The 15,015-nt window shown below is 38.9% G+C and overlaps 1 protein-coding gene across 1 annotated transcript; it reads right to left on the bottom strand.

The window, feature by feature from the left end:
- Positions 1-1,662: 1,662 nt before the first annotated feature.
- On the bottom strand, positions 1,663-11,499 carry LOC130070672 (tripartite motif-containing protein 16-like). Its single transcript, XM_056235155.1, has 6 exons — positions 10,893-11,499; positions 9,542-9,637; positions 9,222-9,455; positions 7,631-7,793; positions 5,872-5,919; positions 1,663-2,372 (listed from the first exon to the last, which is right to left on the bottom strand). Exons 1-6 carry the CDS (start codon positions 11,463-11,465, stop codon positions 1,789-1,791), a joined length of 1,698 nt encoding a protein of 565 aa, XP_056091130.1. The 5' UTR covers positions 11,466-11,499; the 3' UTR covers positions 1,663-1,788.
- Positions 11,500-15,015: the final 3,516 nt, after the last annotated feature.

Genomic DNA, 15,015 nt, shown 5'->3' with positions numbered 1-15,015 from the left:
CAGTATTTACATAAATGATATCCCGACTGTGTGCAGGGGCGTAGACATCATCATGTATGCAGATGATGCTGTCATCTATACACATGGGAGGGATATGGAGCAAGTAGCCACTAAATTGTCCTCAGCTATGGACAAAATAAGTAATTGGCTAAAAACTTCTTGCTTAACACTAAATACTAAAAAAAACTGTTGGAATGTTCTTCGCTAAGTCAAACAAAGTAAAAGATATGCCTAACATTTATTTTAATGGGCAAAAAATTACTATCGTGACAGAGACTAAATATCTAGGTGTCCCTTCTAGATCAAACGTTAAGTTTTAAAAAACATATTAAAAAACGTTCTAACTCCATTAAATATAATATTTAAATTTTTAAACATATTAGGAATAGTTTGACAATTGAGGCATCTTTCATGTATTTTAATGCCATGATTTCTTTTCACATCACTTATTGCTTGTCCTGTTGGTCTCAGGCCGACGAGACTACACTTAAACCGCTCAGGGGTGCGTTTCCCGAAAGCATCGTTACCCAACTATGGTCGCAAGTTGGTCGCAAATCCCATTGAACTCTATTGGTAACGACGGAACTTGCGACCATAGTTGGCTAACGATGCTTTCGGGAAACGCACCCCAGATCAGTCTATAATCAGGCGTTAAAGATGCTTGACAGAAAAGCCCCTCGCTATCATCATTGCAATATTTTACGTAAATACAAAGTATTAAGTTTTGATTCCCTAATTCAATTTACAAATATGAGAACTGTTTTTAAAATGATTAATAACCTTGCTCCTCCCTCAATGAAAAAATTCATAAAACTTTATTCAGAACAAACGAACCGATCCACTGTTCACAGAAATCTTGCTATCCCGAAAAGATCCTCAGCCTTTGCACAGACAGCTTATTCTTTTAAATTCATTAAACAATGGAATCAACTCCCCAACAGTTTAAAGCTGTCTATAGATCTGAACCATTTTTCTCAACACTTAAAGAAATATATCCTTGAGAACCAGCTGTGTCAGCATCGGCACATTTAATGTATATATTATGGGTAGAGATGGTCTTTTGATTATGTTCTCTCATTTTGAACATCTGTCTGTTTTAAAATGATCTTTGTTGACTAATATTATGTGTAGCCTATTTGCCATAAGTTTTACTATTGATAGTGGTTTTGTAATGTAATGTTTTAAAAATTGTGAGTACCTGCCCGGGGACTGCGGATGAAAATTAGCTTCGGCTAACTCTGGCACAAAACATCTTTTCGCAAGATTAATGTACTTTGTGCATTGTCCCTGATAAATAAAAAATAATAATAATTTAGGTAAATACTTTTACTGATGAAGGGTTTACAGTATGAACAGATGATTTGAGTCTATATGTTTTACATTTATTAATAACCTGACATTTAGCAATTTTACATGGCAATTTCTTTTATTGAATAACACATTTTTAATGAATCCTGTGTGTGATCATTTCAGTTGAAACATACGTTTGATGGTAATAATAAAAATGATTTATGTGACACGACAATAAGAACTGAATGACTGATTTCCATCAATACAAATATAGTTTGAGAAAAGCACAGATACACGGCATCACTCATTGTGACTCACAAACACACATGACCTTACTGTCTATATGAGGATTCATTACACACATTTATTCTGACATGTTATTTCACTGACAGATGTTCAACTGTAGTATTAATGTAATGAAGAGAAAATAAGAGACTTTATAACATCTCACTGTTACTGGTTTATCATGCAGCTCAAAGCATTATGGGTAGAATCTCTCTACAGTCTGTTCTCACTCATCAACAGTTTCACTGATGGTGTGTTATAAAGAGATAATCCAGGATCAAGCCTAAACCCAGGATAGAGTGTGTGAGTGAATGTGGTCTGGACTGTGTGTATGAGGCTCGATGTGTCAGAGACGCTGTAGAAGGACAGAGTTCCTGCACTGTGATCCACATACACTCCTATTCTCCTGTGATCCACACGCACTCCTGCTCTACTGCTGATGGGCTTTACAGGGAGTTTAGTCTCTCTGTTATTGTGTCTGAATGAGTAACTGGAGGAAGAGCAGATCAAACTCCAGGACTGAGCATTAGATCCAAATCCACACTCATCACCCGATCCCTTCCTGCTGATGCTCTTATATGACACTGATATAAACACATAATCACCACTCCACTCAATCTCCCAGTAACAGCGTCCACACACACTCTCTCTACACAACACCTGATACACATCATTAAATCTGTCTGGATGATCAGGATACGGCTGGACTGTGTTAGTGTTAGTAATCATTCTGTTCCTCTCAGACAGACAGAGGTCTTTATTCACTGTGTTCAGATCCAGAGTGAGCGGATGAGAATCTGATGGAGAGAAAACACATCCGAATCAGGAATTATGATTATTTTATTTAGATATCCTGTTTTTGAAGAATATATTGAATTACTAATAATATATTATATGTCTTGATTTACGTCCATGTTTATAAAAGCCAGTAAAGACATTATGTTAATAAACATTTCTATTTTAACTGACAAAGGCAAATAGCTGAAACATTTTTAATTTTTTTTATCTCCTGCTTGAACCTAATAAATGTATTTTTAAAGTGCAGACCATTTTGCATTTTCATATTTTAAATAATTGAAAATAATCCACATTTCTATTTTTTATTTCATATTTCAATCTCTCTGCTCATCGATGAAAAACACACATTCCACATTTTTATTTTACATTTTAAAATATATTCAAATAGAAAATGTTTCTTTAAAAATCATAGGGATATTTCACAATATTCCTGTTTTTACTGTATCTTGGATCAAATAAATTCAGCCTTGGTGAGCAGAAGAGACTTCTTTCTTTTCTAAAACATTAAAAACCTTTGTCACGTACGCTATACGTAGGAATGCATGTTGTACACTCACCTAAATGATTATTAGGAACACCTGTTCAATTTCTCATTAATGCAATTATCTAATCAACCAATCATGGCACACATCACATGGCAGTTGCTTCAATGCATTTAGAGGTGTGGTCCTGGTCAAGACAATCTCCTGAACTCCAAACTGAATGTCAGAATGGGAAAGAAAGGTAATTTAAGCAATTTTGAGCGTGGCATGGTTGTTGGTGCCAGACGGGCCAGTCTGAGTATTTCACAGTCTGCTCAGTTACTGGGATTTTCGCGCACAACCATTTCTAGGGTTTACAAAGAATGGTGTGAAAAGGGAAAAGCATCCAGTATGCGGCAGTCCTGTGGGTGAAAATGCCTTGTTGATGCTAGAGGTCAGAGGAGAATGGGCCGACTGATTCAAGCTGATAGAAGAGCAACTTTGACTGAAATAACCACTCGTTACAACCGAGGTATGCAGCAAAGCATTTGTGAAGCCACAACACGCACAACCTTGAGGCGGATGGGCTACAACAGCAGAAGACCCCACCGGGTACCACTCATCTCCACTACAAATAGGAAAAAGAGGCTACAATTTGCCAGAGCTCACCAAAATTGGACAGTTGAAGACTGGAAAAATGTTGCCTGGTCTGATGAGTCTCGATTTCTGTTGAGACATTCAGATGGTAGAGTCAGAATTTGGCGTAAACAGAATGAGAACATGGATCCATCATGCCTTGTTACCACTGTGCAGGCTGGTGGTGGTGGTGGTGGTGTAATGGTGTGGGGGATGTTTTCTTGGCACACTTTAGGCCCCTTAGTGCCAATTGGGCATCGTTTAAATGCCACGGCCTACCTGAGCATTGTTTCTGACCATGTCCATCCCTTTATGACCACCATGTACCCATCCTCTGATGGCTACTTCCAGCAGGATAATGTACCATGTCACAAAGCTCGAATCATTTTAAATTGGTTTCTTGAACATGACAATGAGTTCACTGTACTAAAATGACCCCCACACCCACCAGATCTCAACCCAATAGAGCATCTTTGGGATGTGGTGGAACGGGAGCTTCGTGCCCTGGATGTGCATCCCACAAATCTCCATTGCTCCCCAGAAAACGTTGCTCCCCCCGATGTTCTTCTTTGAGAAAAGCAAATTTACATGATCAACTCTAAATCTCTTCTGTCATGTTTTCTTTCACCTTCTACAAAAAGAACATGAACACACTTCAGGTCCTCAATCGGTTCCGATTATCTGGTAATCTGAGGCGTTCACGGGTCGAATCTTGCATCTGTTCTCACACAAATCGGGTTCACCCCGATCATATCAAACATGTTTGATATTTAGGATTTTAAATCGGGATGAGCAAGACTGTGATTATGTCAGTAATGTCACAATAGCCAATAAGAAACAAGTAGGGCTGTGGTGAGGAAATTTCAGCTCACTTTTTTTCTTATCAGTGCTAAAGAGACTCAAATAACTCTGTCGATTTTTGTCATAAAGGCAAGTGTTATACATCATTCAAAACTGTTAAATGTCTTCTTTTATTTGTTTATTTGAGACTTTATTTGTGTTTCGTAAAATAAAGAAAATAAACATGATGCGCGTTCTGCCGTCTCTCTCAGTGTGAAGTTCATTCTGAAACACGACAGAAAATGATCTGTAACTCAGCGAATACTTGCCACCCACACGTGAGAGTTATGTCTGTACAAAGCTTGAAGTCTCTGTTTTTAAATGATGTAATTTATATTGACAACAAATATGCTCTGTTTAAGTAATCCGTATGAAAGCAACGAGATGTACAGTTTCTCAAACGAGTGCTCATTATCTCTAATGTGATCACACCCAGGCGCGCACGAGCAAATCAGATGCAAATCGTCCACGTGAACTGTAAAAGCCTAGCCTGGGAAAACCCAGACAACTTCCGGCAAATTTAGATTTGCTCTGAAAGTTAGTCTGGCAAAGAGCTCATTCAAACTCATTTCCAATCCGCCGAAATCAAGGCACCAATCAGAAACGTTGGGGCGGGCTTTACACGATGACGACAGCGCAGGGATTTTGAAGCAGATTTTGTAGCCTACATTACAAAGATGGATGCCGCCGTCGAACATCACTCGTTCCAATCAGCTATCGCGATTAAGCGATTTGAACGTTTCCTTTTAGTTAAAAACTGAGCAAAGAACAACACTCGGAGATGTTTCTGCCGCTCTGCATACGTCATCTCCTTCATTGCTCTGATTGGTTTTAGGTCTATCCGCGACTTCCGTTGGTGACGCCCCTCTGGAAATGATTTGTCTATGACGCTTTGCCAGACCATAACTCAGTTACAACTGAGATGGTCTGGTTTTAACCAGGCTAGTAAAAGCCCTCATTACCTCAAAACAAAGCATGAAGAGAGAAGAGAAACTTCGTCATTTTTCTGCTTTTTATCAAGTTTGGAAGACATGCTGTGAGTTTACACTGGATTTACCTCAGAAGAAGAAGATTGCGATATCTTATGCTAATAGTTAGGATGTTATTGGTGCATAAACTTCACATTGTACTAGTTGAACAATGCGGCGCATTGGCACTTCATAGAGATCACTTCATAGAGTCACTTCATAGAGATCAATGGCATTGATTCATTGAATTGACCAGCACTGACGCCATTCATTGGAAATATCCTTAAATGATAAAAGGATGATTTTTGAAAGATTTCGCTTTCCTTGGTCACGGCAACCTTTTTACGAATATGACTTTATCTGAAGGACAGATATTTTGTGTACATCCGCTTTTCAGCTTCTGATCTGCTGTGTGAGATCACGTGAGGCACTTCCTCTGACACAATAATCTTAATAATGTTTTTTGTAGTGTGCATGTTTAAGATTTGAGGGAAGAAAATCTGCAAAAATTCACCCTTAAGTGTGCAACCAGATTTCACAATCGGTTAGGATTTTAAAACTCCTGTAGTGTGAGCCAGGCATTAGTGACTTACATTGTAGGAAGTCGTTCCTGGTTCTGGGAACAATGTTGGTGAAAGTGACTGTGGAAATCAACAGACATGAAGGGTATGATTATCATGTCAAGACAAAACGATCCCTGCATCCGTTCCTAAGACATTTCTAATATGATCTTCTACATCAGGGGTCGGCCCCTGCAATAAAAACTGGCCCGCCAGCAATAATATCTGGCCTGCGCCGCAGCCTGAAAAGTTCTGAAAGACATTCAAAAGAGTCTGTGGATCGCTAGACACACCTCTAAAATAGCCGTCATGAAATGTCTAATATTATATTCCAAACAGCGACAACTTTGTTGCAGATAAGACACACCGGCTTTGCATTTACAAAACTAGGTAGGATGAACGCATAGTTGTCTTTTCATTATTCTTTGTATGGCTATTTTCGCTGTCAACTTTCCTCTTTAGACTCTTTGATAGTGCCATTTTCTCTCACCAGCTATCTTAAATGTTAACATCACTCTGCACGGAAACAATTAAAAAAAATGCAGTTTAGTATGTGAGGATGCCAAGGAATAATTCTAAGTTTAAAAGTAGCCTAGGCTACATCAAATAATTATTACAATAAGTTTGGCTCCATTGTGTAACAAGCAAATTAAATGATACACATTTTTTAGGCTATTCACAATATGGAAAGAGGAAATAAAACAGTTTGTTAAGAGCATGACTCAAAAATGCCATTAATGGGCTTATTCAAGTCCTCTTTTATTTTTTTAGTTATTTTTATCCATTCCGCATCTCCCACATGTGTGTTTTAGCAAGGCGGGATGTGTTGCAAGATGCCGCAATATATCGGGAGACATGGGTTGGGGTCAGACATGATTTTGACCACTTCATTAAGTTTTGTTTTGCCTTTCTAAAAAATGAATTTTGTTTTGTATCATTTGTATCTTATTTTTAATCAGTGTTTCATCAACCAATTGCCAGGATTTAATAAATAAGAAGCAAATATAGCAGACAATATAATCAGGACATGGAGGCGCTGGCGAGATTGCATTGCTCGTGAACTGGAGCTCTTCTCATAAATGAACCGAAACTCAGCGTTGCTGCCTCACAGACACGAGAAATATATAGAAAGCTTAAAAATGTCTAATTTTAAACGAAACAATTCAAAACGAAAAGAAATCAACTAGCTACTCTCTGCTTATGTAATCCATATGAAATGTGCATTTCTCTCTATAGGCGAGTTAACTACTGCGGTCACAATTTTATTACTAAACTATTATTATTTTTTATTTTATTAACACAAATTTATTAATAAACAATTAAAATGTTTCCTTGCTATATTTGAAACATTCATAATCATTACTTTTGCTGGTTCCTTGTGACAGCTTTTGCATTATTGACAGCGTCACCTTCTGGTTACATGAACACGGTGTCACCACTGAATCAGCACCGAAAACATGGGGATTTTTTAAGACAATAATCGCACAGCCTATTCGATATTCTATAATTAAATCAACAAATCGAATATTCGAAAATCGTGAGTCATCCCTAGTCACTACTGCTTTATTAATTTATCCAGCGTAAAACCCGGACACCGCCACACAAATGTGGCTTTTTGTTAATGACTGTCCTACTTTTAATTATCAATTAATTTCTGAAATTATGTTCTGGCCCGCCATCTAGTGTAAAAATTTTTTTTTGGCCCGATGCCAACCTTACTTGCCGACCCCTGTTCTACATGATATGAGATGATGGAGGATCATTTCTGAGAGCAGAATCTCCAGGACTTTACCTCTGTCAGAGATGATCTTCTTGAGCTCCTCTTTGCAGAAATCCTCCAGTTTGTCTCTCAGCCGAAGGACAGATTCTCTCACGCCATCAAAAGAGGAGAGAGAACTGAAGGGATTGTCATTTACGTCTGTAGATTCAGGAGGAGCTGAGAGAGACTGGAAACTCTACAGAAAACAGAAATCAAAGCTCATCACCTCCACACTTCATCAATAACCTGCACTACTGTCAGATTTGTGCGGCTCTTGTTGATCTTTAGTAACTCTCCTCAATCCAGCACTTTCACAGCATCAGCTTCATTCTTCTCATATTCATGACATCATGTTAGAGTTATAAGTTCTTGCGTTTGACACTCTATGTGAACTGGCAATAACATAAATGTAACAGATCAAGTGCATCAATGGCGTCACATGACAGGGTTGAGTAGATTTGATCAGGAATTTGATGTGTTCTCTTTTACACATTTCTGTTATTATCAATGTAGCTGACTGCACAGTGCATCTTTCATAATATATACACTTTGTTTGTTATAATTAGAGGATTTGCCAGCATACAGAATTCAGCACTGAACAAAAAAGTTTTGAGCGGTGAGGGGAGTCTATCTTAAATGCTTCTGATTGGCCATTGCGTTCAAGAAATCAACACATATGTCTGTGATTGGCTACATCGCTCAACGCTGCAAACATGTTATAAATATAAACTCTGGCCTGTAAATCGTTTTTGTTGTTATTGTTGCTTTTCTGCAACAGATGAATAAAAATGTATTAGTTTTTTGTGTTTTATTCATAAATATTTCTAGTTTGCGGGAGTCCCGCGAATCGTTTTATTCTCACACACACAGAGTGAGTGCATTACCGCCCGCGCTCGCACTCGGCCATCAAATCTAGTCCCGCGCCGCACTCTATTTCGGGTTAAGCTTTCCGCGACTGCGCAACTGGGTTATAGGTTGCCAGGTTGAGATGACAAACGGGTTTGAAATTGTATATGGTGTGTGGATTGTGTGAATATAATGCATTTAATACAAGATCTGGCAACTGGTCAACATTAGACAAACATATTGTTCCGATTATTCATAAAGGAGTTTGGGCCATGCAAATTACGGGAGTTTCCCGGGAGAAATAACAAACCGGGAGGGGTCTGGGAGATAGGGCTAAAAAACGGGAGAAAAACGGGAGTGTTGACAGGTATGCTGACTGATGATGATATAAAAATAGGTTTCAGCAGGTTTGAAAATGATCTGATTTTGGTAATCAAAAGATTGTAAAAAGATAAGTAAAGAGATAATGGGAAATCTAGCTGGGTGGAATTAGGTAAAAAAAACTTTAAATATTAGTGAAGTTTTGAGCTGTTGGTGTCTGGAAGTTTAATATATCTTTTAGGAAAGGGTTTCCTAAGAGATTTCCAGAGCTGAACTGCATTTGTAAGTGTGTCTCTTTCAAAAGACGATGATCAGAAGAGAGTCTGACTGATGATGATAATAACCGAACAAACAGATCAACATTGCAGTCAACGGCTCATTCTGCTCTCATGAAATGTTTCTCTGTGAGTCTCTTGCTCAAGTCCACTATGACCCTGTTCTTCTAGATCTCTGTTACCTGCAGGAAATGGATGTGATCCTGTGTGTGTGAAAGCTGCTCCAGCTCAGCGTCTCTCCTCCTCAGATCATTGATCTCCTGCTCCAGTTGCTCCAGTCGTCCTTCAGCTCGACTCACTGCAGTCTTTTCCTGGTCTCTGATCCGCTGTGTCGCCTCAGAGCGGCTTCTCTCAATGGAGCGGATGAGCTCAGTGAAGATCCTCTCACTGTCCTCCACTGCTGTCTGTGCAGAGCGCTGTTACAAACACATCACAATCACACAGTGAGCTTCAGTGATTCCTGACTGAGACGTCTCAAACTTCTCTTCTTCTCCAGACTCGCCTTATGAGACGCCACAGCCTCTCTCAGCTGCTGAAGATCTTTCTCTCTCTGCTGGATCCTCTGCTGGAACGACCTCTGCGTCTCCTTCAGCTGGTGCTAAAGGACAAACCAGTAACAGGAGAAACATCACACAAATCATCACACAAATCATCAGGTAAACAGATATGAATCCAATATCGGTGAAGTGGTGATACTGAGAGGTTACAGATCTTACATGGTAAGTGAAGTGAAAAAAGTAAAGTGAAGTGAAGTTTAGTTTAGTTAGTTACTTTATTGTCCCCGATGGGGTAATTTGTTGTGCAGCAGATAGTATAGTACAAATCACACACACAATACAAAGAATGTGAACCTCACAGGCATAGTTAAAACAATGAAAAAAACAGTAAACAATCAATAAATTGTAAGTCAATAAGTTATCTAGGGTTCTTTATAGAATTAAGAAGTAGAATGGCTGCAGGTACAAAAGAGTGTTTATATCTGATTGTTCTGAATTTTGGAAGTTTAAAGCGTGATCCGGATGGCAACATCTGAAATTCAGCCTATAAGGGATGAGAACTATCAGACAGGATAGATTCAACCCGTCTTAGCATCTGCTTCAGATAAAGTTCCTCCAGGCCTTTCTGCTTAGAATCTGTGATGCAGAGCTCACCTTTATTTAACCTGCAAAGGAAGTTTTTTTGTTTTACAGTAATGGACCCATACCAGCAGATTAAGGAGAAAGTGACAACTGACTCAACAAAGGACCTATAGAAAAGGGTCATCAGGGTCTTGTCCACATTAAACTTGTCCAGCTTCCTAAGGCAATACAGGCGCTGCTGGCCTTTCTTGCAAAGCAAACTAGTATTTGGCTCAAAAATATCAGTGTCTGAACTCCCTGAAACGCCTCCATTGTAGTCTTGAGTTTTCTTCTATAACAACTGTTTTCTGAACAATGCAGTTCGATGCTAGTCAGATGTAATAAATGAAGTTGCAAACATAGGTTCAGGAGGAGCCTAATCATTCAGTCCTGTCAATCATCGTTGAGAGCGTATATAAGCAGCAGTCATTGAACCGTCACAGCGACAGTTCTTCCGGCATCACTTCACCTCCCCATCGTCGTTTATGTTTTCTTTATTTTAAGGTGCATTACATTTCAGACACAAACGTTAAGCAGTAGACCAATCACAACAGACTGGACCGGCTGACCAATCAGACAGACAGCGATTTTCAAAAGGCGAGTTTTAAAGAAACTGAACAGTGTTCAGACAAAGGGTGAAAACAGACATTAAATGGTTTAAATGTATTCTAGTAGACCCCGTAAACAACATTATGAACCTGTAAATAAGCATAAGGGACCTCTTTAAGTTCATACCTGTTTCTTTGTCCTCTGCGCTGCAGCTGATACTGTGTTGTGGTTTTTATGTTCATCCATCATACACAACACACATATACACTTCTGATCAGTGCGGCAGAAAACCTCAAGGAGCTTGTCGTGTTTCTGGCAGATCATCTCCTGCAGTCGTCCAGTGGCATCAGTCAGATTGTGTCTCTTTCTTTTACACAAACTCTCATGTTGTTCAAGGTGACTCTGACAGTAAGACTCCAGACACCCCAGACAGGACTTGATGGCTTTGCGTTTTCTTCCAGTACAGACGTCACACTGCACATCTCCAGCTCCAGCGTAACAGTCAGCAGGAAGTTTACGCTTCTTCAGTTTCTCCACCACTTCAGCCAGCATGGTGTTTTTAGCTAAAGCATGTCTTGTTCTGAAGGTCTGTCTGCACTGAGGGCAGCTGTAGACTCTCTTCTCATCCTCCTGATCCCAGCGGCCTGTAATACAGATCTTACAGAAACTGTGTCCACAGGGAATGGTCACTGGATCCTTCAGGAGATCCTGACACACTGAACACAGGAACTCATCCTGAGAAAACCTGGCTTCTGCCATTTTACTGCATAAATACAGAGACACAAACACACAACAGCTCAACTACACTTCAGTTTCTCTTTCCCTGAACTGAAACTGTTTCTTGTTTCCTGGTTCTATGTTTGAGTGTTGTGTGCAAAACAAGCGTGTCTGTAAAGCAGTGTGACGAGGCATGATGGTAATAACGGTCCTGTACAAGAAATGATGGCTTAGTCACAATAGCAGTAGTCCCAAAAGTGTGCACTAAATATTAACAAAGTGAGGGAAAAAACTTTTTATATAGAGTATTAACAAAATTCAGATTTCACAAGAACTTTACTGAAATAATTAAGACAATGTATGATAAACCTTGTGCAAGGATTAAAATGAATGGGGATTTATCAGATCCATTTCAATTAGAGCGAGGCACAAGAAAGGATGCCCCATCTCTCCACTTCTATTTGCCCTATTTATTGAACCACTGAGCCAATGGATTACGCAGAACCATTCAATTAAAGGGATAGAAATGGAGTCGGGAGAGCCTAAATTAGCTCTCTTCGCGGACGATATATTGTTATATATGAGCCAATTCACAAAGTCCCTCCCTACACTATTTAACTTTCTCAAGGGGTATGAGGCTATATCGGGTTACTCAATGTTTCCATAACCCAGGTACTAACACTAAATTATGATCCACCTAGACAAATTAAAGAGAAATATAATTTAAAATGGGATACTAAATCAATTAATTACTTAGGAGTAAGCATATCGGGAGACTATTCAGACTTATATTATTTAAATTATGGTCCTTTGATTAAGAAAATAAAATCTGACCTAATAAGTTTCAGCCTAAATTCCAGAATTGACTCTGTGCGAATAATTATTCTACCAAAATTAATTATTCTACCAAAATTATTGTATCTCTATCAGACACTTTCAGTGGAAATTCCGAACCAACAATTTATAGAATGCAATAAATTAATATCTAGATTTTTATGGCAGGGTAAAAAACCCAGAATAAGATTTAAAACGCTACAGTTAAGCAAAGAAAATGGTGGGTTAAGTCTTCTATGCCTAAAATACTATTACTATGCGGCCCAATTAAGGCCATTAGTCTGTTGGAGTAGTCCAGTAGTCATTAATGCATTCAATCTGATTCAACAGTAGTATAATAATTTGTAATAATAATAATAATTTGTTACATTTATATAGCGCTTTTCTGGGTACTCAAAGCGCTTTACATAGAAGGGGGGGAATCTCCTCAACCACTACCAATGTGCAGCATCCACCTGGATGATGCGACGGCAGCCATATAAAAGGTAAGCATAAAATGTAAGCATTATGTGAATGCTTGGCTAAAGAGATGCGTCTTTAATCTAGTTTTAAACTGGGACAGCGAGTCTGAGCCTCGAACGATATCAGGAAGGCTATTCCAGAGTTTAGGAGCTAAATGTGAGAACGCCCTCCCTCCTTTAGTGGACTTAGATATCCTAGGAATGACCAGAAGCCTCGAATTTAGTGATCTTAAAGAACGCGATGGATTGTAGGGCGATAAAAGGTCCATTGAAAAACACAGGAGCTAAACCATTTAGGGCTTTATAGGTCAGTAGTAATACTTTTGAATTGATATGGAACTTAATAGGTAACCAGTGTAGAGATGATAAAATTGGTGTTATATGATCATATTTTCTTGACCTAGTAAGAACTCAAGCAGCTGCATTTTGCACGAACTGTAGCTTGTTTATTGAGGTCATCCAGTCATTAAAGGTCATTAAAGTCATCCAGCATTTTATATCTTTAAGACACTCTGTCAATTTAGATAAGTTAGTGTTGTCATCTGGTCGTGATGAAATATATAATTGAGTGTCATCAGCATAACCGTGGAAATTAATTCCATGTTTTCTTATAATATTACCAAGTGGCAGCATATATATTGAGAATAGCAGAGGGCCTAACACCGATCCTTGCGGCACTCCATGATTTCCATTACACGAGAGTAGATGTTAAAACTTAATGCTGATTTGTACTCGACTTTCGCCAAGATAAGCACCAACTAAGACGCAGCTTTAGAGTAGCTTCATTCACGCAAAATACACAGGACGTAATAACTGTAACTACTATGCAAACTATACAACTAAACCAACAAACCATAGTCTACTGACATTATCTTCATTATCCCATTTAAACAGACAAAATGGAAACGGTCTGATAAGTACGATCTAAACCAGCTTAATGCCTGTCCCTGAACACCAGTGTAGTTTTGTAGTCGATCCAAGAGTATTTTAGGATCTATACGTATATGTTATGAATCTTACACAAAATTCTCCTTCATCACAGTGTAACTGATGGTAATGGGAAAACATGTTTAAATGCAGCTGTTTTTAGCTCGTTACCGAATTACTCGTTACTAGCTCGTTACCGAATCAAACTTCAAACTCAATATATTTTAAACTTTACCAGTATCGATATGCTAGTTGATAGTGAGTACTAACAGCCATGTGTAACAAACCTAGCTCCATGAAATATTAATAATCAATAATAACTTGTTATGATTAATTATGAATATTTGGGTCAGTAAATTGGATTAACTTGCCATGGCTAAATTAATATTACAATCAATTAATCAGTTCGTCCAACGAACTCTTTTGATTATTAATTTATTCTAAGAAAAGGGTATCTTCCATGGCCACAGAAGAGTAACTATTTCTTAGCATGTACAGCGCTTTGAGCATGTAGCAAGATCAAGATCGTAAAAGAGGCTTTGTTTTGCAAGCAAATCAGAATCAACTACATATTGTGCACGAGTTTTATTAACTAAATCATAAACATAACTAAACTAAACAAACATACATAAATACATGTGTAGAGAAAAGGAGTGAGAGATGGAATCATGTAACGATGGAGAAGATCCATCTAACTATGAGAAGAACCATCAGAATTTCATTTTCACATTTCATTGAATTGAATACTTGCATGTGTAGTGGGAGTGGTTGATGGTTCCGGCAGTGTCAAGTGGAAGTTGGTTGAGAGTTCTCTTTCTCCAGGAGCACATGGCTGGTTTGGTCAAGACCTGGGGCCCTGTTGAGGCTACGCCGAGCACCCAGGAGAAGTGAGGAAGAGTGGGTGATTGGAGTCGTTGTTGGTTGTAGTCGTTGTTCCAAAACTCCTGAGATTGTCCTTGGTTCTTTGTGAGAGAGTCTTCTCTCTCCTGCATGAGCCAAAATCTGGTTGGATCGAGGCCTGCTGGGCCCTGGGCCCTGTTGAGGGGGAAGGGGTTTCCCAGTATCACCAGAAACAGTGTTGCGGCTGGATGAAAAACTAAGAGAGGGAGGTCACTGTGGACTGTCTCTAATAAAGCCCGAGAGAGATCCAACCCCTAAGGGTTGACCCGACCAATAAACAAGGTGAAATGTCCGAGAGAGAGGTTTGCTCTAGTTAATTTACGAGTCTTTGTCGCAAGCGTGGTTAGACCTTCATTAACCCTTTAGAACCGGATGTGTCATCGACGACACAGCTGACTAAGCTGTATTCATTTTACCGTAACTCTTCAACCGTTTGCACTATCAAAACCATTCAAATGGTTATAAAATAC

The sequence above is a fragment of the Rhinichthys klamathensis genome, unplaced genomic scaffold, assembly GCF_029890125.1.
Source record: "Rhinichthys klamathensis goyatoka isolate OS25496 unplaced genomic scaffold, OSU_Roscu_1.1 h1tg000018l_1, whole genome shotgun sequence".
In the NCBI taxonomy this organism is placed as follows: Eukaryota; Metazoa; Chordata; class Actinopteri; order Cypriniformes; family Leuciscidae; genus Rhinichthys; species Rhinichthys klamathensis.
This window is presented reverse-complemented; position numbering and strand designations above follow the sequence as displayed.